Source organism: Pagrus pagrus (genome assembly GCF_965226575.1).
Source record: "Pagrus pagrus genome assembly, chromosome: 15".
NCBI classification, from domain to species: domain Eukaryota; kingdom Metazoa; phylum Chordata; class Actinopteri; order Spariformes; family Sparidae; genus Pagrus; species Pagrus pagrus.
In genome coordinates this window covers 30,940,387-30,964,519 of record NC_140199.1, presented here as the reverse complement: position 1 = coordinate 30,964,519, position 24,133 = coordinate 30,940,387, and the positions used below count along the sequence as shown (strand labels likewise).

Below are 24,133 nucleotides of genomic sequence, written 5' to 3'. Positions count from 1 at the left end.
CACACACACATATGAAAACACTATAATGCATTAACTCACCTGAATGAGTCCCATGCAACAAAACTGAAGGAGGCCTTTGTCCAGAAACCCACCATCAAAGAACCCGTTGTCCCTGAGGACTGCAAACAAGGATAACCAGAACTCCACACACTGACTGCGAAGAAAACCCCACCAATATTCGATCCTTTGATTGGCTGTGCTGGCTCCCTCCAATTAACTGTCAAGGGTGTCGTCTGGGTGAACGGGGACGAGGAAACGCTGAAAGCCTCTCACATAGCCATTTTCGGTTCCAAGTTCGCCTCTCACAATTCTAGGGCAGCCCCCTAAACGCTGCACTGCTTCTATGTAATAACCTCCGATCAACTTTGGGTCACTACTTGTTGTGTAGGCATTAAGCCACATTATTTTTCTTGAATACCCATCAATACTTCCATTGACACAAATGCCATATGGCTTCAGTTTATCATAAGAGTCCAGATGAAGTTCGGACCTTTTGAGAAGTAGCTCCGTCGTCCTGCTTGCCTTAATGACACTCCTCTTGGATCCAGCTCCTTCAACACCAAGCGCACATCCTCTTTCCTCACTCGTAGTCCATATTCTCTGCATTTGGCGTATATCCAACGGTACCCGTGAAGCTGTCCAGAGTACTGCAGTTGGTTGCTAATGAATTCAACCAGGACCGAAAGGTCAGAGTACGCTTTGCGACGAAACAGTCCCCTTGCGTTAACTAGTCTCTTCAGATCTCTCTCACTTATGAGAAAACCGTGTCAACTGCCAAGCACTGATATAATGTCTTTATATGTGAGGCCAATCTCAAAATAAAATTCTATAAACCTCTCCCATGGGTGTGTGCGCTCCATTCCTGTATTTGTTTGGTTTGTTTTCGGTTTCCCTGACCCGGAAGTACATTGACCTAATTTAAAAAACTTTTGCGAGATCCCGCAAAGGTTTTGCGAGATCTCTTTCATCTGAGTCAGTGTTTCTTAACATTTTAACAAAAAGGAGGCACAGTTAAGTCACTGAAAATATTTCCTTTCACTAAACCACTAAAAACCTGCCACAACAGCTGCATGGGATACTTATTTATCTTTCTCAACCTTTTTTGGGCCAGCACCCCCCTATTCATAATCCATGTAGCCTATAACACCCCAATGAATAAAATATGGATTATTTATTTTCCCTTTATATCAATGTTTTAAATTAGTAATCTTTAAATAATGGCAGAGCTCCAGGCTTATTTTAACCACCAAATTTCTCAATTAGTCACAAAAAAGATGAACTGAGAGATTCTCTTTAATTTCTTGTTCTTCTCTCTTCAATGGTTGTGAATACAGTGGTGCATCTGTGTGCCAGTCGGTTTAATTATTATAAAATAAACAGGCAGCGACTGCCAATTCTTTTATGTTTATTTTATTAGAAAACATTTCACATGTTTTTGACAGCCTAAAGGAGATCAAATCATTACAATTAGTCACTCATCACAATTCATATAAAAGAGAACTTTAAGTTTTGTGGGTGAGGACATTAACACCAAGGCCAACGGCAGATTTAACAAATGAATGCTTTCACAGAAAAAAATTCTGGATGACCTCTGAAGGAAACAGAAACAGAAGGAAACATGTTTTGTCAACATGGATGACAATGCAATGCAAGTTAATTTCAACTTGTCACGTTATGAACATTTTACTAAACCCCTCAACGCCCCCCTTCCAAAAAAAAAAATGTCACTAATGCCCCCTACGTTCTTTGAATGCCCCCTGGGAGGCTGTACCACCCCTGTTGAGAAACCATAATCTAAACACTGGAGAATTCTTGGCCCAGATGGAATGCATCCACCAGGACAGTTTTAAATTCATCATATGATGTCATGTGTTTCACAGGCAAGGTTATGGTGTTACTGCAAGCAGCAATACATGGATAGCATATTCTGTGATCCCCAAACTCTGTCTGGCAGTGATGATTGAACTTGATACTGACATTGAAACGTCTCTTCTCTTCCTTCAGGACAGGAATCCACTGGAGAAATGTTTTTGGAGACAACGTGGGAAGTGCATCTCTCTCCATCACAGATTCGGTTAAGAGTGAAATTTAAGGCAATGAGGAAAGCATGTACCATTTTATGTGATAGATATAGCAGAAATCATAAAAAGATACCCTGCCCTAAAAAACAACAATGTGTAAATTCCATGTCAATTCATACAAAGTTACCTCTCAATTATCACTTTACACAGAAGAATGCTGTGGTGTCTTATCTGCAGAAATCCTACCCTCTGCATGTATTCTTTAATTTTATAGTTATTGTGGTGTGTTCGGGACAGTTTTGGGCATTTTCAGAGTCCAGACAAAATTAAACCCAAGTGCATACTTGTGTGATGTAAACTCAGCATTCTGGTCAAATCTGACAGTAATCATCTATCTGCAGGGTTGTGAGGGGGTTCACACTTCTTTATTTTTGCTTAAGAATATTACCGCTTAAAAAGAATTGTACTTTTTTCCCCCATTTCTCCAAATCACAACTTTATTCTCACAGCGCAGCTATTCTGTATGCTGCTCGACCACTGTTCTATCTATCTTCCTCATCCTTTGTGCTAGGAACGATTTTAAATTGTGTGTTTGTTAATACAGACTGAGAAAGCTGCATAACCTCCCTTAAATAGAATACTTTTGAAGGAGATGATGTACTGTACTTACAATGTATTACATATTCTAAATCTGTAATATTTGGTAACTTGTGTTAAATTGAGTTATTGAGTTTTAAAAAAAATAAATAAAACATTATGTTTCAATACCAGAGTCGAATTTTTGTTTTACCTTGCTCCAGTTCCTGGAGGAAATCCTGCAGGTGATTCATCCCCATTATCTCCACCTTTTCCTGGTTTGTGCCTCTTTCACTGTACTCTGGTTGGCACACAGACAGTACGAAGTCTGCATCAGCCTGTGAAATGAATGCAGATAACCCATTAACACAATCCTTTTTTCTGTGCATCAACTGTATATATCGTTATTTAACTCGATTAACCTCATCATAATACCATAAACTATCAAGAGAGGCCAAAAGTTTACAGTACCCCTTTAAGATGAGCAATTTTTGAGTTTCAAATGGTTTAGCAATGTTGGAATACATTGTTGTTGAGCTTTTAATAGCTGTAACATTCTGTGATATTATGTGTATTGTTACTAATTTCCTTTGGCCTTTACAATCCCCATCAATCATGAGCTATCAGAGATGTGTAAGCATGCAGACAACAAGGTATGTGCATCAGGTAAAGTCATTGGTTTTGTAAATTTGTATCTATTTCGAGACTGTTGGTTCGACTAACTTGAAGTCTATGGTATAGTAGTGATTGCATGACACAGACATATTGTGATCAGATTGTATTGATATTGTATAGGTTAGTCTGAAATGTAAGGTGAGATTTACAAAGTTTCTCAAAAACAAGTTAAATTGTATCGCTTTTTTAATTTCAATAATCAATGCAAAGATGACGGATAAACATAGATTTGTATGCAATGTATAGGCTAACATTTCAAAAAATTCTGGAAAATATTTGTGGAAAAAAAGTGGTAGATTGTAAATATTTTGAGTGAAAAAATGTTTTTTAAAAATGGGTCAAACTGCAGAAAAGTAAAACATTTTGAAAGATGAAAAATTAAAATAATTTTTCCTTTATTTTTACTCTGTAGAGCACTATAGGCGAAAATAATGGAAGAAATGACACAATTTGGCCTACTTGCCCAAATTTGGGCAGCTGTGTTCTAAATCCTAGGACAGAAATAAGACTCCTGATGGGACAGAAAGCATTCATCATAACATTCTATTTGTGGTGCACTTGCCGTCATTTCAAGACCCGGCACAAACAAAGGCTGACAGACATCAGGGTATTTGCCCATGAGCTCTGACAAGCCATACAGCTTCAACCCGTCCCTTATTTGAAGCAGCATTGGCAGCAGCCTCAGGTTGGCATGGAGGACAATCGCACTGTTTTGATATGAATCACATGCACACACAACACATCAAACTACATTATAGAAAAAAGTCAGAGATCCGATAAATCACAAATTACAAAACATTAGGTATTAAAGTGGAATGATGTTTTAAGTTTAACTTTGTGATAATTGTTTTAAATGTATCAGAGTAGAGTATGAGACTAGACTTTTGACTGACATTTTACGGTAAATGTATCTATTAACAATACGGCTATGGAAAATTTTTCAAACAGCATTTTAAACCAAAAAAATAACAATCCAGCCATGACAATGACAGCGCTGGGGAATTACAAATTGACGAATAGTCTGGTCAGACCATTATGACCAGGGCAATAATGGAACACAATGAAGAAGTGATTTCTATAGGTTTCCCATTTTGCCGGCCTACAATGGCAAAGCGTGGTAAAATCTACTGTATAGGAAATTTCATGCCAATGCACATGGCATGAAATAGACATTTTTCATTCACAAACAGCACATTAAGCATCAACACCTCCAACAACCACATTATTTCCTCCCTTCTTCAAATAGAGATTTGTCCTGTGTATCCACAGTTTAATATCTCATTGGTGAGATCCGGAATCGAGGTGTCAGTGTCTGCCTCCACCTAAAATAGACAGCAAACACTTAAGGTATTGTGAAGATACACATCAAGTATAGTAATATGACCATGTATACTGGTCTGAGAGCTTTGCGAAGGCTTTACAACAGCAACACAATTTGAGCTACAGAAGTGTTTACTGACAGGGTAGTATCAATGACACAAATAGTCAGTGCCCTAATCTATTCTTGTATTGAATGTTCCTCCTGGAGATTAATAAAAACTGATCGTATAATAATTGTCCTAAAGTGTTTTCTCAACTGCTGATGGATCTTTGCTTTATGTCAAGAAAGAGTTACAAAAGCTGATACAAAAGCTCTGTAACTGTGTGCTCAGGAGTTTTGACATAATTGGTGTCTTTAAGGTTTGGCAAACAACTTAACATTTAGGTTCTTAGTCTTGAAAGGAGATCTACGTATTCTTCTTCTCCCACATCAATATTTTCATATGCTCAAAATCGATGGACCCTGTGCAAAGGAACCTGAAGCACCATAGCCTGAGGTAATTTGGGGGTGGTCCTCCTTGGGCCAAGCTGGCAGCCACGGACGTAATTTGGGGGGGGGACACAGGGGACATTTCCCCTGCACTTTTTCAAAAGGCCGTTGTGGTTCCCTGCAGTTTTTACCGTCCAAAAACAATGTTACGCTATAGTAAACAGAGACTCGACAAGCACTAGGACCAAGCGGAAAACGGCCGCTCAAACTGAAGCCTGTTTTCCCTGAGTTTAGACCGCCCACAAGCTCCTCGATTGGCTCAGCCGTTTCTTGTGTGATTGGCCGGCCCCGCTGTCACTCCATCTTGCTTGCACACCGGTCTGCTAGTTGCCCAGGAGTCCTTATTAATCTGCCACGGTAAATTGGGCGTTTGTTCAGCCTGGGTCACGTCAGCTAGAAGGATTGTAATATCAGAGGTTTCATTTACATTAACGTTTGAATCGGTGTCCATGTGCGTGCGTGCGTATGTGTGTTTGGTAATTAGGCGCAGCCAGGATGTCTAAAAAAAAGAAAAGTGGACATAAGAGATTTCTTTAGAAGTCAAAGTGTAAGTTACTCAAAGAAATGCCTTACACCCATCCTGCAACTGGCTCCCAATAAAGCAGCATATCCACTTCAAGATCCTCCTCATCAATTACAAAGCTCTCAATAATCTTGTAAAGTGTCTTTGAGTTGTATTGAAAGTGCTGATAAATCAAATGTATTGTTATTATTGTTGTTATTATTATTATTATTATTATTATAACTGTAGAGCCCCAACAATGCAAAGATTTAAAAAAAGCTTCTATTTAATGCCGAAGAGATACACTTATTTTCATGTATTATTTTTATGTTGAAAGGCAGCAACTGTTTAAAAAACACCAACGATGAATGATTTAGGGAAAAATACAATAAAACCTCGGATTACAAATGTGATTTTATATCCAAACTCATGATAATTGTGAAACTAAGCTTTTTCCTCTATAACCGTATCATCAAAATTGATGATTGTTGCACCCCAAATTGTCCCACTGTTCATGTCATGTATCAATATATTTTTGTCAGGTGACGGATAGTAGAGATGCAGAAGGAGATACAGGAGGAGAGGCTGGAGGAGATGGAGGAGAAGAGGCTGGAGGAGGTAGAGCAGGAGAGGCTGGAGGAGATGGAGGAGGAGAAGCTGGAGGAGGTAGAGCAGGAGAGGCTGGAGGAGATGGAGGAGAAGAGGCTGGAGGAGGTAGAGCAGGAGAGGCTGGAGGAGATGGAGGAGGAGAGGCTGGAGGAGGTAGAGGAGGAGAAGCTGGAGGAGGTAGAGGAGGAGAGGCTGGAGGAGGGAGAGGAGGAGAGGCTGGAGGAGGGAGAGGAGGAGAGGCTGGAGGAGATGGAGGAGAAGAGGCTGGAGGAGGGAGAGCAGGAGAGGCTGGAGGAGATGGAGGAGGAGAGGCTGGAGGAGGTAGAGGAGGAGAGGCTGGAGGAGATGGAGGAGAAGAGGCTGGAGGAGGTAGAGGAGGAGAGGCTGGAGGAGATGTAGGAGGAGAGGCTGGAGGAGATGTAGGAGGAGGTAGAGGAGGAGAGGCTGGAGGAGGTAGAGGAGGAGAGGCTGGAGGAGATGTAGGAGGAGAGGCTGGAGGAGGGAGAGCAGGAGAGGCTGGAGGAGATGTAGGAGGAGGTAGAGGAGGAGAGGCTGGAGGAGGTAGAGGAGGAGAGGCTGGAGGAGATGTAGGAGGAGAGGCTGGAGGAGGGAGAGCAGGAGAGGCTGGAGGAGATGTAGGAGGAGGTAGAGGAGGAGAGGCTGGAGGAGATGGAGGAGAAGAGGCTGGAGGAGGTAGAGCAGGAGAAGCTGGAGGAGATGGAGGAGAAGAGACTGGAGGAGGTAGAGGAGGAGAAGCTGGAGGAGATGGAGGAGAAGAGGCTGGAGGAGGGAGAGCAGGAGAGGCTGGAGGAGGTAGAGGAGGAGAAGCTGGAGGAGGTAGAGGAGGAGAGGCTGGAGGAGAGGCTGGAGGGGGTAGAGGAGGAGAAGCTGGAGGAGATGGAGGAGAAGAGGCTGGAGGAGGGAGAGCAGGAGAGGCTGGAGGAGGTAGAGGAGGAGAAGCTGGAGGAGGAGAGGCTGGAGGAGAGGCTGGAGGAGGTAGAGCAGGAGAGGCTGGAGGAGATGTAGGAGGAGGTAGAGGAGGAGAAGCTGGAGGAGGTAGAGGAGGAGAGGCTGGAGGCTCACAGGTGAGGTTGAAAGAATAAACATGTGTTAGTCATGAGATTAAGCATTGTGACAAATGTGAGGGTGATGATGATCTGTATCAGAGCTTTCAAAGTTCAAACACCATGCATCTTATATTTTGTCAGATGAAAGAAGCAAACTGGCCAGGTACAGTTTTATATTGAGGCCGGTGTACTAAAAAGTCTGTGTAAATGTGTAAATGTATTATTTTATTGGTAAGAAATAGTAGCGACTAAGCAGAGAGTTCATGAGCAATATTTGTTGTCATTATTGTAATTAATTAAATTATAAGTTGCTCATAGATATTCCACCTTTTGTAATGTTTATCTTAGCTGGGTCAGCAGCAGCCAGGGGTCAGTAGATGCTCAGGCAGTAAAGGAGCACAAGATGGAAGAGCAGAAATGAGGTCTGTTTACCATATATTCCAAAAATAAGTGTAAAATTGGTGGTACTGAGTTGGAGTGAAGTTGACTAACAAGGTGAAACACAGAATTGGGTGAAAATGTTTTGCTACATGCTTTACAACCATTCAAACCAAAAAAGTGAACAGTAAACTTAAAAGTAGCAATAGAAAACTAGAAGAACTTGTGTCCCCCCCACCTCTGAAATCAAAATTTCGTCCTTGCTGGCAGCCATAATTTCTCCAACGGTCCTGAGAAAACATCAACTACAAGGAATTTTTGCGTGCATGCGAGCACCACTGCATCAGGTTGTAAAAAATCTGTCCTTGAATGAATGTTTGGCTGCATTTGATAGAGCAACTTCCTACTGGGTTGTACAAGTTATTTATGCTTGATAATATCAAACGATCATAAAATAAAATGGTATTGCTCTGATTCACTGATTTCCCCTTTTAATATCTACCTCACTATATTAAAGATGCTCTCACTGTCTTTCTGTCTTTCGTCATAAGCTGAGAGGAAGCCGATATACAGTCAAAGTTAAGTTTTAATGCAGCAAAGGATAGAAAATGTTCCTACCGTGTTCTCCCCTTGTCATAGTAAGTACTGTACTTCATAAAACTACAATAGTACATAAGTGTTGCCATAGGTCATATAGAGACATCAGTATAAAACTGACGACACTTACCATAACCAGATAAAATTAACTAGTATTTTCCTCAAAGATGTTTTCTGAAACTGGCCGATCACAATTTAATGTGACAAAAAATCGTGTTATGCTCACAATGCTATACGCATTGATAAAATTATTACCCTAAACAGAAACACCCACAAAGCTCTATGGAGTTTCACATGCAGCTCAGTTTTGTTTTACCGTTTATAACTCTCTGGATTCTCATAGCAATGTTTTCATTGCCGGTTTCAGAGAGAAACCTCTGAAACCCCACCTTATATCCTCCTTGTGAGCATAATGGACCATTTAGAGGCTATAGAATGTGATATTCCCCTCAGCAGTTGGTGGTCGTTCATATAGTTTCAATAATAATATGACAGACAGCAAGAGTGGGGCGGCCGGGATGCGAACCAACGTCCGATGGTTTAAAATGCAAAACTTGCCATTGGCCTTGACCACGCCGCCATCGTAACACTTATGTGATGATGTGAGTATTCATACTATATAACATATGTCCGCTAATATTGAATAAAAAAGAGAATCTAAACTACGATAACTCGTTTTACGATTGCACAATTTCTCTTTATTTTTCACTTCTAAATATTATCTAAATATATATTATCTGTTCCTTTTTGCTCTTGTTACATTCTGTCAGTCCAGCTGTTGCAAAGACACCCTATCACCTTGTGGCAGGATTTAGCACTGCATAGCAACTGTTATGTAAAGATATTTTCACAATTGTATTTCATATTAGATATTGTAATATTTCCAACACTGTCAGTGTCCATTGTCACTCTGTTGCTGCTTAAGATAAGATTTCCTTTAATAGTCCCACAACGGGAAATATAGAAAATAAGAATAATATAAACACAGGGAAATATTAAATATTAAATATAAGAATAAGAATAGTACAATATGTACAATATTTTACATTCACATTTACGCTATGGAACAGATATTAATATATTTTTAGATAATATTTAGTAGTGAAAAACAAAGAGAAATTGTGCAAAACTTTGTACATTATAATGTGTAAACAAGTAGCTGATTTTTCCCTTATATTTTTATTTTGTATTCATCATGACTCCGCTAAGTAAACAGAAATAGCACTAAAAAGTCGAACATACTGCTAAACAATCACCTGAAAGCAGAGTGACTGTCGTAAAAACAACACGGACCAGTGGGTTTTACCAGGAAATGTGGCCCCGCCCTTATTGGCAGCGAGCCAAGGGAGGCGTTTCTGAACTGCCGAGCGGTGCCACGGAATGCCACGGACAGGCCACAGATTGCCACTGCTGTGCCACTATCTGCCAATGCCACTGGGAGGATCTCGGCGCTGCTGTGGAAATCGGTGGGAAATCTGAACGCTCCAAAGTGTGTCTTCATTACGTGCGGAAGAAAGCAGATCAAATCAAATCAAATCAAATTTTATTTGTATAGCCCAAATTCACAAATCACAGTTTGCCTCAGAGGGCTTTACAATCTGTACAGAGACGACACCCTCTGTCCTTCGACCCTCGATTCGAGGGAGGAAAAACTTGCCCCAAAAAAAAGCCCTTTTAACAGGGAAATAAAAAAATGCGGAAGAAACCTCAGGAAGAGCCACAGAGGAGGGATCCCTCTCCCAGGACGGACAGACGTGCAATAGATGTCGCATGTACAGAGCAGATCAACGAGATCACAATGTATACAATTATAATGGATGGTTGACAGGAAAGTACATAAAGAGGTATTACAGCAATGATAATGAAATGCACATGGAAATGTGATTACTAGTGATAACAGTGGCAGTGGTTAACGGTAAGGATAGTATGTAGTAATGCATTACAATAATAGTAGTGGAACGTATGTAACAGAGATATGACTAATATTAGCAACAGTAGTGGTGGGTGTCAGGCAGGGCCATGGCAGTAGACGCATCCACGATCAGGCAGGGTCATGGCAGTAGGCGCATCCACGATCAGGCAGGGCCATAGCAGTAGGCGCATCCACGATCCACGACCCGGGCACGGCCAGGATCCATGGGAGCCTGTAGGACTAGAAAGCACAAGGACTCCGGGGAAGAAGTGAAGTCAGTGACATGCAGAGATGGGGCATGTATACAGGCATAATGTATACAGATGGAGAGGAGAGGAGGAGAGAGAAACTCAGTGTGTCATTTGTCCCCCGGACTGGGCCTATAGCAGCATAGCTAAGAGCTGGTCCAAGACAGGCCTGGGCCAGCCCTAACTATAAGCTCTATCGAAAAGGAAGGTCTTAAGTCTACTCTTAAAGGTAGAGAGGGTGTCCGCCTCCTTTGGCATAGTTACACACCGACTCAACATTCATCTTCCCACTGGCGTAGCCGGGAGTCATTACCGCCGACATGTATTATGATCTTATTACATTTACGTTTAGCTTTAGCCAGCAGTTTCAAATTTGATTCGATGTCGCCCGCTCTGGCCCCTGGGATGCATTTCCCTATGATCGCTGGTGCCGCTAACTTCACGTTCCGTACTATGGAGCTGCCAATAACCAGAGTTGGTTTCTCAGCGGGTGTGTCGCTGAGTGGAGAAAATCTGTTAGAAACGTGAAGCGGCAGATGGTGTACTGTGGGCTTTGGCGTGGTACTATGCTTCCTTCGAGTAGTCACCCAGCCGCCCTGCTTTGCCGGCTGCTCGGGAGTTGCCGAGGGACGGCTAGCTGAAGCTACGGTTGCTCGGTCCGCACTAGCTAAGGGGGCCTGGCTAAGTGCAGCAGTTACAGTCGGAGTTACAGCCTCCAACTCACTGAGCCTCGCCTCCAACACTACAAATAAACTCCACTTAATACATGTACCAGTATCACTAAGGGAGGCAGAGGTGTAACTAAACATCTGGCACACCGAGCAAGAGAAAAGAGGAGAGGGAGAGAGAGAAGCAATCGCTAGCTGATAGCGGCTAAGCTAGGGTACGACAGATTAGCTAGCAGAGCTAGGAGAGCTACAAACAGCAGTAGGTTTAGCGATTAAGCTATAAACACAGAGTACTGTTGAATGCTTTAGTGGACTAGTACGTGCTTAATTGTAAGCGGGAATAAAGCCGCTGCAGTAAGGAATATAACAATAATCTGCTCGGACGAGCCGGAGCAGCACAGTTACGCTATCACTATCAGTAGCACAACAACAGGAAATGACGCAACACGCTTACCGTAGTACGTAGGTTTGCCTGTCTGATGTATATATAATATTGTGAGTAATGTACTTAAAGTGTGCTATCTAAAGTGGCTCTTGTAATATTCTGATAATAAATTCCTAATGAACTGATATCACACTTAAAGTGTCCTGGGAACAAATTTATATTTAATTTAATATATACTCAGAGAGTACTTCAAATACTACAGAAAGGGTATTTTAAATGTCATCTAAAGTAATGTGTTATTAAAGTTGTTTGTAGCTAAGAACAATAAAATATACTGCAATTACTTTAATTTTGAACTTCGGAACTTTTTGAATTTGAATTTATGCAGTTTGTAATGAGCACCAAATATACTTTAAGTTGTTCCAAAATAAAACATTTAATATGCACTCATCATATTTCAGTAGTACTATAATAAGTACATTGAAGAAGAAAAAACTATCTTAAGTATATTTCTTCTTCAACTGGTTTTCGCCAGATTGAATGGGACACTGATATACGGACTGCCTGTATACAGGCGATGACATGATGCAGCAGTCTCCCTGTTCACACCCAGTTTCTAAGACAGGTGGTGACACAACCGTGGCTCATGACACACGTGAAGTGAGGAGACAAGTGTCTGTGGTAATGGAAGACGTGTCGAGCAAAGTGCACATTACCTGGATGGTAAATGAACACCCAGGTGAAAAAGTATTACACTTAATTATATTAAAAAATATAATTGTAGCATACAAAGGTTATTATAAATTATTATAAATATACTTTTACTTTTTGTGCTTAATTTGTAGTATATTTAATATTTACTTCTAGAAAGTGTACTTTAAAATATATGTGATTAAGTTCATCTTCAATATACTAAAAGTAAACATACTAATTATGCAATAATAAAAGTTGTACTTTATTTTACTTATTAGAAGTGTACTTTATTGTACACAGCAAAAATTGGAGTGTTGAAATTTCAGGGTTAAACATTTCCGAGTTGATTTCCACTCTCAAAGTGTAATTATAACACATTCTGATTCAAATGGTGTTCAGTGTTGGAGTTATTTGACAGAGTTGATCACATCAGTGTTAGTCTAACACCGCAGAGATGTAATTAAGCTCCGCCTATGCATTTCACTTATTCGGTTGGAGTCTGAGCCATTTTCCTCCTCTCATGCAGTTCTACACGGTAAGTGCAATTAACTAAGTCAAACTTACTGAAATAATTATAAATTGATGCTGTGAACTGCAGTATATACAATGAAACATCTACGGAGAATATATGCTGTACAAGGCCTTGTTTGTTGCCAGGGCTGAACAGCAAATTTGTCCCGGTGATTAACGTTAGCTAGCTAACGTTAGCAGTCGTTAGTTAACCGCTAACGTTAGCTAGCTAATGTTAGCAGTCTATGGTGACGTTAGTTACTAAAACCGTCTCCAACTTTATCACTGACGATTTAACAACAATTAAAATGCAAGCTCAAAGCGATGAAAAACAAAGCTTTATGTTTTTTACTGTATAAAATCTTGTTTGAGGCTGGAGCTAAAGGTCTTTTTTTTTCCTTCACCACTTTCACCGTGGTTGAACATCAGAGGGGGCGCAAAAATCGTGTAAAGACACGCAGACACTCGTGTTCCACGTGTCTAGTTGTCTGTGTGACCTGGACTTCGCTTTATTTTTTACCGTTCTTCTTTTAAATGTTAATTAACTTTGTCAAACTTTCTTGCATGTCTCAGTAAAAATGCTGGTCCAGGTGAAGTACAGCCAACAGCAGAAGTATGTGAAGTTGGATGAGGTTGAAGGACGGTTTGACTTTCTGCAATTCCATTAAAAAGGTTAGTTTGGCTTAAGAAAAGGGTTTAAATACACCCATATTCTTTTAAACCCTCATTCTGCAAGCTCCTTTATGTTATAGACTCTGATTTCTTTACATGCCTTTAGCAGACTATTTCATAAATGGGGGTAAATTGCTAAACATTTTCAGTTCTGCAATGTGTGCCTGATAGAATGTAAAGCATAATATACACAAAACAGTCAATAAAAAAAAAAGCCAATCATCAATTTTCAAATTTGGACTTCAGAGGGAATGGGTTTTGTGAGGGAAAAATGCTCTAGGTCTATTTAATGATTGTACAGTGGTGGATGAATGTATTTAACGTGAACAGTCATTCGCTGTGGGACAAGAAACAGTTATAAACAGTTTTATCTTACTATCTTTTCCAGTCATCGAGAGATTTTGCCTGCCACCTGATGCAAAAGTTACATACAAGGATGCAACAGGGACAGAAGTTGATGCAGAAATATTCATCGACCTCGTTGGACAAGGCAATGTGGTGCTGACAGTTTTCTCAAATGACGGTGAGATATAAAGGCAGGTATAATCAAGCACTCTACACCCTACAGAATAAAATTATTTACATTTTTTTCTATTCCTTTAGAATTTTCTGATTGCTCCTTGTCTTCTGCTTCTGATGTCTGACTCAAGCTTCAGCTCAAGTGCATCAACTGTAATCTTAGATGAGGTCCCTAGCAAGAGACAAAGAATTGAGGATACACGTGATGCAGTGTCTGCTAAACAGGTTACAACAAAGCTTGATTCTCATGAGTTTCACATTTTTTCTCTAGAGTCTCTAGAAAAGCTGTTTATCACCATGTTTTGCATTCTCATGTTGTTGTTTTTTAATCAGTTGATTGAAGCTGTGCTAAGAGGCAAGTCCGGTGGTGAAGAAGTACTTCAGGAGTACCAAACAACAGAAACCCTAACAGATGCCACAAGAAGACAAATGGTTAACATACTGGTGGCTCACATGGTTGATAATCATGGGTATGTGTGTTTCATATTCTTTTTATTTGCGCCAGATAACTGCATGGCCATTGCATAAATTTAGATTACTAATTTAATATCTCCTCTCAGGCACCTCCCCACTAAAGCAATCAGAGAAGAGTATGCTCTTGGGATAGTGATGCTGTTCCCTTCCCTCAAGGATCCATATTCCAAGAAAGGCTATGTAATAGTCATTATTATTGTTTGCATGGCACTTTCATGTCATACTTGCATGTTGTGACACAAAGCTGTGTGCATGACATTGACATTTGAATTATCAGAGATTTCTTATGAGCCGAGTATGACAACGCATTTAATTTTTTTCATTTCAGGAACACTTCTATGATGCTTCAAGCAGCACAGGATACATTTCTTGGCGTCTGAAAACAGTCCAGAGGAAGATTCGTAGAGGATCTGCACTGCCACCAAATAGCTCTATTGACTTTTCTCCAGGAGGCCCAAATTTCCAAAGGACTGTTAATGTTGAAAGGCAGCTTGATGGGGATGCTTGCCAAGAGGCCATGTCTTTGCTCAACCATACCACAGACAATTCCCTGATTTTCCAGAAGATGAGAGAGACCTTTCAGCACCGTCAGAAGCTTGTTAATGACCTAGGCAGAAGTGTTGATATCCTCTCCACCTTCCCAAGATTCCTGGATACAAAAGGATTGGTAAGTTTGGAATGAGATGTTTAGAATGGCTTGAAATTTGAAAGTATTTCTGTAGTAGTAGTTTAATATCTTCCTTCTTAAAGGTGGATCAAGACTTCACTCTCCTGTTTGATGATGAGACATCCTCCAGGCTGCTTCAGAAATGGGATATGTTCTTCAAGCCAAATGTCATAAAAGAGGCTAAGCGGCTCACTTCAACACCAGAGTTGCGTCGCTTGGTGCAGTCAGCAGAAAGTCCCCCAGGAAGTGATCTTGATGAGGCAACAAGTGAGTTGTATTGTTGTATTTGTTATTGTTTGCGTTTGTTTTAAAACATTTGCTATAATTGCAGTTACAGTTGCTTCATTCATTATTTTCATGACTATATGATTAAATTTAGGAAACGAGAGCACCTGTGAGATGTTTTTTACTAGATTTTATTTGTTTATTCTGTGTATCTCTGAAGGTTGATCTGATTTTTGGGATAAATATAAACAATAGATGGATGACTGTTTAAAATCTCATAATGCCTCCCTGTTCTCATTCAAACTTGAAAAATATTAAATTTGAAGAGTTAATTCTTGTGACTCTTTTTCCTCAGCCTACGACCAAGAAATGGCCTCCCTGTTGTTGCTGTTACATCTCCTTCCTCCACCACCTGGTGGACCGAAGTCTCCAAAAATTAGTACATGTGATGCAGTTGAGAGACTTGTAGTCTTTCATAAGGTAATTATATTATTAAGGTGATTATAATAATTTGTCACATGTTACCTCACATGTCACCACATTAGCCACATGTGTAAATGAGGGTTGTTAAAAAGTGGATAAAATTGAAATTAAGTCTTCATAGGCATTCCCATCTTGCACTAGCCAGTGAGAAGATGTTTGAATAATCACTTCTATAATGTAGTTTTCTCTGTGGCTGCACATTATTCTTGTGTCTAATGTTCAGTTTCCTTATCTCAACCCTAGTCATGCTGCAGTTTGAAGGAGCATCTCCGCAACCAGCAGGGTCGGCAGCCATACCTCCTCGCTGTTGGGCGTCAGAAGAGCAAGATTGACATCTTCTACATCGCCATGGAGAAGCATATCATCCCATGCCAGGCAAACCGCTCCCTCGGGGCATGTGATGAACTTTTCAAAGCACATTTTGTGTTTAATTTGTCTTATGATGTTGCACTTGTGAATTTCTACACATTCCTGCAGACAACAGTGTATAACATTGATGTGGGGAAAATGAAGGAATCACCCAGAGTTAGAGACTTGAGAGCCAGACTGCTTAACCAGCAAGTAGCACTCACACTCCATGAGTAAGAGGCTAAAACAATGCTGACCTGTTTCATGTGTCAGAAACTCTATCCCAGCAGTCAGCAGTTGATTTCACATTTAAGAGTTGAACATAGTTACTATCCTGGACCCAAGTTCAAATTGTTTTGTTCTCAGCAAGGCTGTAGGCATCAGTTCCTAACATATGCAGGTTTTCGGAAGCACCTTAATAGTGTTCATAGCAATGTTCAGCAAATTGCTCAAACTTCATCTGTTGCATGTTCCTCTTGTGAGCCAGTTGCAACTTCATCTCAGGCACATGCTTTGGAGGATGAATTTAATCCCCAAAATCAATGTAGCTCTTTTAGTGTTTCTTCTGAGAGCAATGATTCAGGACATACTAAAGATCCAACCAAAGAAATGTGTGCATCCATCGTGGCCAAATTACAGGGGAGTGGGATTTCCAACAGTTTGGTATCATCAATTGTAGGAGATTTGGAGGAACTAACAAGTGAGCTTCGCTCACAAGCAAAGCATAACGTTATTTCTGCTTTACCTATAACTGACCCCAATATATCTGTGATAAATGAATCTTTTGAAAATTTTGAAAACCCGTTCACAAATCTGAATACAGAATGGAAACGAAATAAATACTTCAACCAAAAATGGGGAGTTGTCGAGCCAGTAGAAATAACACTGGGAGTGAGATATGACAACAGGCGAAATCAGAAATCCGGTACTTATGATCAAGTACCTGTGAAGGATACTTTTATATATGTGCCGATTTTAGAAACATTGAAGTTCATGTGCAGAAATCCAGACATTTGTGTTTTCCTAAAGAAAGTGTGTAGATCAGAGCCTGACACTTATACTGACTTTTTTGATGGAAGTTATTTTAAAACCCACCCTTTGTTTACAGCAAAAAGACATGCATTACAAATTCAACTATACTATGATGATTTTGAAACAGCCAATCCCCTTGGCTCCAAATGTGGAATTCACAAAATTGGCTGTCTTTATTTTGTTGTAAGAAACTTGCCCCCAAAATTTAATTCGGTTTTGATGAACATTCATTTGGTATCACTTTTTCACGCTCAAGATCTGCACAAGTATGGTTTTGATGTTATACTGGAACCGTTGATAAATGATATGAAAAAACTGGAAAGCCAAGGGCTAAGTCTTCCATTTTCTGATGAGCAGGTATATGGTACAATCTCACAGATCACCGGAGATAATCTAGGGATGCACACAATTCTTGGTTTTAATGAGTCATTCAGTAGCCGTCATTTCTGTCGCCTTTGTTTGATTGAGAAAAACGATACTCAAACGGTATACAGTGAGGATGATCCTAAGGTGATCCTTTGTGGAAAAGAAATGTTTGAAATACATTGCCAGTCTCTCCAGGAGAACCCACAATTGAAGTCAGTATATGGTTTGAAAAAAAATTCTACACTTAATTCATTGAAGTATTTCCATGTTTGTAATAACTATTCATTTGATATAATGCATGATCTTCTTGAGGGTGTGTCTCAGTATGAGATCAGATTGCTTTTTGGATATCTCACACAACACTTTATGTCAGAACAGGACTTGCTTTCCAGGATTTATGGTTTTGATTATGGATTTTTATAACGAAAAAACCGTCCCACAAAGATTATTTTGGAGAGTGCTGGCAATGGCATTGGTTTGAATTCTATTCAGACATTGTGTCTTGTGAAAAACATCCCACTGTTGTTTGGTGACATTATTCCTGCAGGAAACAAAAACGGGAATTTGTTACTGTTGTTACTTCAAATAATGAATATAGTTTTTTCACCTTCTCTCACTCTAGGTATGACAATATATTTAAAGTATTTGATTGTTGACCACCACAAACTATTTAAGCACTTGTATCCACATAGAAACTTGATACCTAAGCATCATTTTATGATCCATTACCCATCTTCTATAAGGAAAATTGGTCCCTTGTTACATATGTGGTGTATGAGGTTTGAAGCCAAACACAAGCTGTTTAAAGATTATTTTAAAAATTTCAAAAACATAACCAAATCACTTGCTAAAAAGCATCAGATGGCCATTGCTTATCACTGGGAAACCTTCACCCTCAAACAAAATGAGTACGGGCCAATTAAATCTTTTTCCCTCAGAGATGAGAATGTGGTCAACAATGAAATGTTTGAAATGATCTTGTCAAAAGATGTTTTCTCAACTAGTTGGATTAAAGTTGATGGTGTAGAGTATAAAGCTGGACTTGTTATTTGCAGTGCAATGGAAGAAGACATGCCAGTCTTTTGTCAAATAGGTGATGTACTTTTGGTTGAAGAACACGTTTTTTTTTGGCAAACAAGCTATTCACAGAGAATGTTGATGACCATCATCATGCATTCAGAGTATTACGAACTGAGGAAAGGTGTATAATAAAAATGTCTGAGCTTAAATTTCATAAACCGTTTGATATTCAAAGCTCATACAATGTTTCAGATGAATGTTTGTACATTATACCTTCATTCACAATATTTTAATTCAACTGTTTGAATGACTGCAAGGGAGAAAAGGCAAAAATAAATGTTATTTTTGAAAATTAATTTGTTTATTGGAATCAGTTATTATAATTAATATACATATATAATTAAATACAATTAAAATATATATATATATATATATATATATATATATATATAATTTAACATTTTTTCAGTGTTGATAGCTTGACACTTTATGGAGTGAAATTAACACTACAAAATAGTAAAAAATTTAACTCAGAGCAGTGTTATTTGTCTAATCCCTTAGTGTTACTTTAACTCTTTTGCGAGTTAAAGAAGGAACTCTGGCATAGTGTTAAATGTTTAACTATTTTGAAAGTGTTAATTTGACTCTGGAGAGTGTGGAGCTATATAAACCCTGAAAAAGTGTTGAAATCAACTCTGTGGGAGTTAAATCAACACTGGACTTTTTGCTGTGATAAGTCTATTTTAAATTGTTTTAAAGTGTACTTTTAAAAAGTATACTTTATTTCAAAGCACTCATAGTAGTAGATTAATATTCTTATTAAAAATGTACTTATTTTTGAGTCATTTGTAATATACGGTTAATATACTTTATTAAAGTGCACTTAATTTGCACTTCTTTGGAAGTGAACTTAGGTGCACTTATTAAAAGTGTACTTCACTGTAAGTCTGTTTTAAATTGTTCTAAAATATACTTTTACAAAGTATACTTTATTTCAAAGTACTTACATTAGTCGAATAGTTTTCATGCTTATTTGAGTCATTTGTAATATACTGTTTGTATACTTCATTAAAGTGCGTGTAAAGCAGCAAAAAAATTGTGTTATGAGTTTGTCACACCACAGTAGCATGTATCATTGACCACTGAGCCAAATTTGAAAGATTAAAAAAATTGCTAAGTATATAAAATTAGGTCTCAAAATCATGGAAAAACAAGCACTTCTCTCTGCTGTGAAACGCTGGGGGCGTGTCAGTTAGAGGCGCTGGAACCACGCCCATGCGCGGGAGGGGAGCCCTCTGTGTACTGCACAAGGACGTAGCCTAGCAACAATGGAAGCTAGTGCTAGCAGCATCTCTGAAGGACCCAGCACTACCTGTTTGAGTCCGACACTGATAGTGCTCAGCCTCGTTCCTCACAGTCTCCATCAGAATGGTAATTTATTTCCCAGTAATTTAAACCCCAGTCTACATATAATTCCTTGTCATAGCTATATTGGTGCACATAAAATATTACCTGTGGATTATCATTGTGCTGTCAGATGGACTCGCTCAGGGAATCAGGCCAAATCATGTCATGATTAAATGCAATAACATTTGGAAACATTACATGGGCACGATTTAAAATCACTTCCAGGATTTGCACCTTCAGCAAAATGCATTTAATTAAACGAATACAATATTTATAACATAAGCACACACTTACACTGGCGGGCACGTAATGCCGGTGGCGGAGATGAGAGCACCTACTGTCGGCGGGACAGAGAGGATCGATGGCGGGCATCACTATGTGCCCGCCATCGATCTTCTCCGCAGCCGCTGTCGGCAGGACGGGAGGATGCAAGCCGGGGACGGAGAAGATCGTGGCGGGCACGTATTACCGGTGGCCGTGATGGTAGCAGCCGCTGTCGGTAGGACGGGAGGATGCAAGCCGGGGACGGAGAAGATCGTGGCGGGCACGTAATGCCGGTGGCGGAGATGAGAGCACCTGCTGTCAGCGGGACAGAGAGGATCGGTGGCGGGCACATCCTCTCCGTCCGCCGACAGCGGCTGCTACCATCACGGCCACCGGCATTACGTGCCCGCCACCGACAGCAGGTGCTCTCTCTCCGGTGGCCGTGATGGTAGCAGCCGCTGTCGGCGGACGGAGAGGCTCGGTGGCGGGCACGTAATGCCGGTGGCCGTGCTGTAACCATCGGGGGTAATGTGGACACTGCAGACACTGGTGTTGGTGGTGATTTTGAACTCTCCACAGTAGCTCCTCTTGACAACATCGATCCACCATTTCCTTACGTTGTCTCGGTAGGAGACTTAAATAGGCTAACTGAGCCGTTACCCTGGCCTGCACACTGTGGCATCCAGGAAAGATGCATGAGCTACGTGGAGGAGACATGACTGGTTAGCTAGCTGCAGACTATCATAAGCGATGCTATCCGAGACTCGAGAGCTAGCGGAAAACCACCGAAGCTAATGCACTGAACGTACTTATACTGCTTCCGCAGCAGCGGCTATGATTTCTGACCCGCCCATTAAATCCTGAACACAGAAATGTTGAAATACAGTTTGGCAGCCTAGCTCCATAACTAAATTATAAATGGCTGAATGGCTTTTTACATGTTTTAAGGAAATACATTTATAACCCATTTAATGTGTTTAGAAGAAAATGGCTGAATTTGCTTTACACAGACTTTAAAGTGCACTTAGTTTCACTTAACTGGAAGTGAATTTCATTCTGGTCACGTTGCTGTTGAATGACATTGACCAGCTAACGTCTCCGTCACGAAGCAAGCCCAAGCCTACTTCTGATTCACAGTAAGAACATTCAATGTTTTTATTTTCTGATTGAATGGTCATAGATTTAATATTTCCATTCATCACACCGGCTAATTTTATGATTTCGTTGGCGAATCATGACGTGTTTCAGCAACTTCAGTCATCGTAGCTAGCCAGATAACCAACGTTGACGTTAGCTAACGTCAGTCTTACAGCTACTGTAACTGTAAGTTAACCTATTATTACTGCTCTTGGTAGCGGCAGCGTTACTGTGTGTATGTGCTTCAGTAGCACAGTGTAATATTATTACATGATGGAGAGTGGTGTGGTTTCTTTAAGGGTTAGAGCAGTGCGTGTGTGCGTAGGGTCTGTATGTGTGGAGTGAATCGAGCGGCCAGTGAGGTTGGAGCAGACATTAGCAGAGCAGAGGAAGAGGTTAGCGTGCATGTACAGTTCAGTATGTGGCCAAATAAATGCACAAGCTTCTCCAGACCACGTAATGTCTCTCCTACTGTTTTACCAACTACTGTCTGGCAGCGAAGTGAAGTGAAGGGTGTTAGCCCTGAAGCTAACCGGCTTCAGCCCAGGAGGAAAACATACTCCCCTGCGCTCTGCCACTACGGTCGTGTACATGTTAACCGGTCGTCTAGCTGCTGGTTGAGGAAGACTAAAAAGAAAAACACAATGTATGTTACAGACTGCAATTTGAGTAGTATGCTATTTAAGTAGTATGCTGTGAATGAACAACACAAAACTGTAAGGTGTAACCCACCTTACAGCAACCTACAACTATATCTCACTTCTTTTTCTGAGTAGCAGTAGACCCATTCATTGTCTACTAATAATACCACTAGCAGCAACACACATTTTTTCTTGTTTTTCTCGAGCCACGAGGGGCAATAGCAGGCTAGCCATTGTTATTGTTGTTAGCTACATTAGCCTCGTTAGCAAACCAGCTCGAAAACAAAACTTTACATTGTATTGCACGCACAGCAAGACCGGATTAAAGCAGTAATGTAATCAAGTGAGTAAGAGCATTTAAAATCGACATTAAAACGACTAACGTGGTACTATACAAAGAAAATAAATCTCAACTTACCATCAACTACGGGCGCAGCCATCTTTGTTTGACGTGTCGTTCGTCTATCCTCGCTGTACTCGGTTTACTCCCAGGAGGGCCGAGTCGGACGGTTGATATTCCGACCAAAAGGGGGCGTGCCTCGGTGAAATGTCGCGAGACAGCTGCGAGATTTCCCACTTGGCAACTCGGGCGAGTGGTCTCCCATGTAACTGGAACGCGGCATTAGTTTATGACTTTAATTTAAACTACTTCCAACAAATAACGGACCTTATCAGCCAACCTGAAGCTTACGTATGAAAGCTGTTCATGTCTGCAGTCAGATACGGTATAGTCATGTCAGTACAGTGTCTGAATGCAAAAACGACAAAATAACGTGACCTCTATTGATCCTACACCAGTAACTTGTAATAGCAGCTCAAGAGTCAAAAGTAGAGGAAAAGATTGATTGATTGATTGATTGATTGATTGATTGATTGATTGATTAATTAATTGATAAATAAAATCAAAATAAATAAATGTATACATGATATACACCTCTCACTGATAGATATGACCACGGTTGGATAATTGCACAGTAGACCTACAAGTGAGCACATATGCTGTGTAGCATGAATAAAAAAAATATAGCCTGTAAATGTGGTAATTGCACAGAGACTGGAATTTCACAGGACTTACACACTTGTTCAGCACACTATGTTTATGCTGTGATTCATAGTTATAACCACTGTTATTATTTCCATGTTGTCTTCAGATGAACACTAAACCAAAGAGCCACAAGGCAATGTGAGAGGGGGAGTGGATGGTGAGACTGAGGAGATTCACCAGCTCTGGGGTTTGGCCTGCTGGAGGACGCAACAGACCAGCCCCGAGGCAGCGCAAATGGCATGATCTCTACAAGAAGGTAAAGTACATCAAAATATCCACCTATTACTCAGGTTCAGGGTTAGGCTTCGAGTTTGTTAAACCGCCTTTCTGGAATACCCCTGTGATGTACTGTTCAAAATACAATGAATATGCTGTGTGACTTACATTATCTCTTGTCGATTCGGTCAACAAACGCTGTTCTTCTGGAGTTTCCACAGACAAGTGTCTGATGTGCGCGCGGCCATCAGACGAAAGTGTAACAATGAGCAGTTCAGCCAAAAAAAAGGAACATAATGTGTGGTGTGTGTTTCTGTATGGTGGGAGGGGTTAGGCGTGCAAATTTAAGGAATGTTGTTTTTCATTGTTCACTATTTCTCAGTGTTCTGTAAAGTTTATGTGTAATGTTTAGGTCTTGCTGCCTGAAATTGACCTATTTCTACAAGGTTTAATTTGGATATGGTACAAATACATTAAAGTATATTTTTTCACCAGGAAGTAGTCCCACAAGTCTTTCAGCCTTTAGTTCACTGGTAATACATTTGCAAGTATGTGCAAGGTAGAAAGTAATATAGCAAAGTAATGATAAAGTATACTGACTATTATGCAAAGTATGCTTTTTTAGTAATTGGAATAAGCCAAAAGTATAATTAGGCATATTATTAGCACAGTAAGAATATATTAAAAGTATAAAGCTTATATATTTTTGAGACACTAACAAATTATTTTGAATGTACTTATAATACAAACAAAGTACACTTTAATTTAACTAATTAAGCATATATTAGTACATATAAAGCCATATGCTTAAAGTATACAAAATATACTTTAAGTTGTTCCACTTTAGCACATAAAAGTACATTGAATACACTTCAAGTTGAGCTTTTCTACAATTTAATTACAACTAAAATATATTTAGTACTGTTGTAATGTGAATGTGACGTGTATGTGTATGACAGCTAAGGG

At 40.0% G+C, this 24,133-nt stretch overlaps 1 protein-coding gene and 1 long non-coding RNA gene across 6 annotated transcripts; one reads left to right on the top strand and one right to left on the bottom strand.

Moving 5' to 3' along the window:
* LOC311270750 lies at window positions 1–22,406 on the bottom strand. The gene is made up of 3 exons (XR_014624291.1): window positions 22,325–22,406; window positions 2,812–2,935; window positions 1–2,016 (listed from the first exon to the last, which is right to left on the bottom strand). It is a non-coding gene; the product is annotated as an uncharacterized lncRNA (long non-coding RNA).
* Window positions 9,426–18,806, top strand: LOC311270747 (uncharacterized protein). 5 transcript variants are annotated; one of them, XM_084375883.1, is made up of 10 exons: window positions 9,426–11,521; window positions 13,225–13,323; window positions 13,712–13,846; window positions 13,927–14,067; window positions 14,176–14,312; window positions 14,403–14,496; window positions 14,645–14,983; window positions 15,067–15,250; window positions 15,564–15,688; window positions 15,935–18,806. In XM_084375883.1, exons 3-10 carry the CDS (start codon window positions 13,841–13,843, stop codon window positions 16,274–16,276), a joined length of 1,368 nt encoding a protein of 455 aa, XP_084232009.1. In that variant the 5' UTR covers window positions 9,426–11,521; window positions 13,225–13,323; window positions 13,712–13,840; the 3' UTR covers window positions 16,277–18,806. The 5 variants fall into 5 exon arrangements, with proteins under 5 accessions (XP_084232009.1, XP_084232008.1, XP_084232010.1 ...); XM_084375882.1 differs by having other exon boundaries at window positions 9,426–10,421; window positions 13,927–14,312; XM_084375884.1 differs by having other exon boundaries at window positions 13,974–14,312.
* Window positions 22,407–24,133: the final 1,727 nt, after the last annotated feature.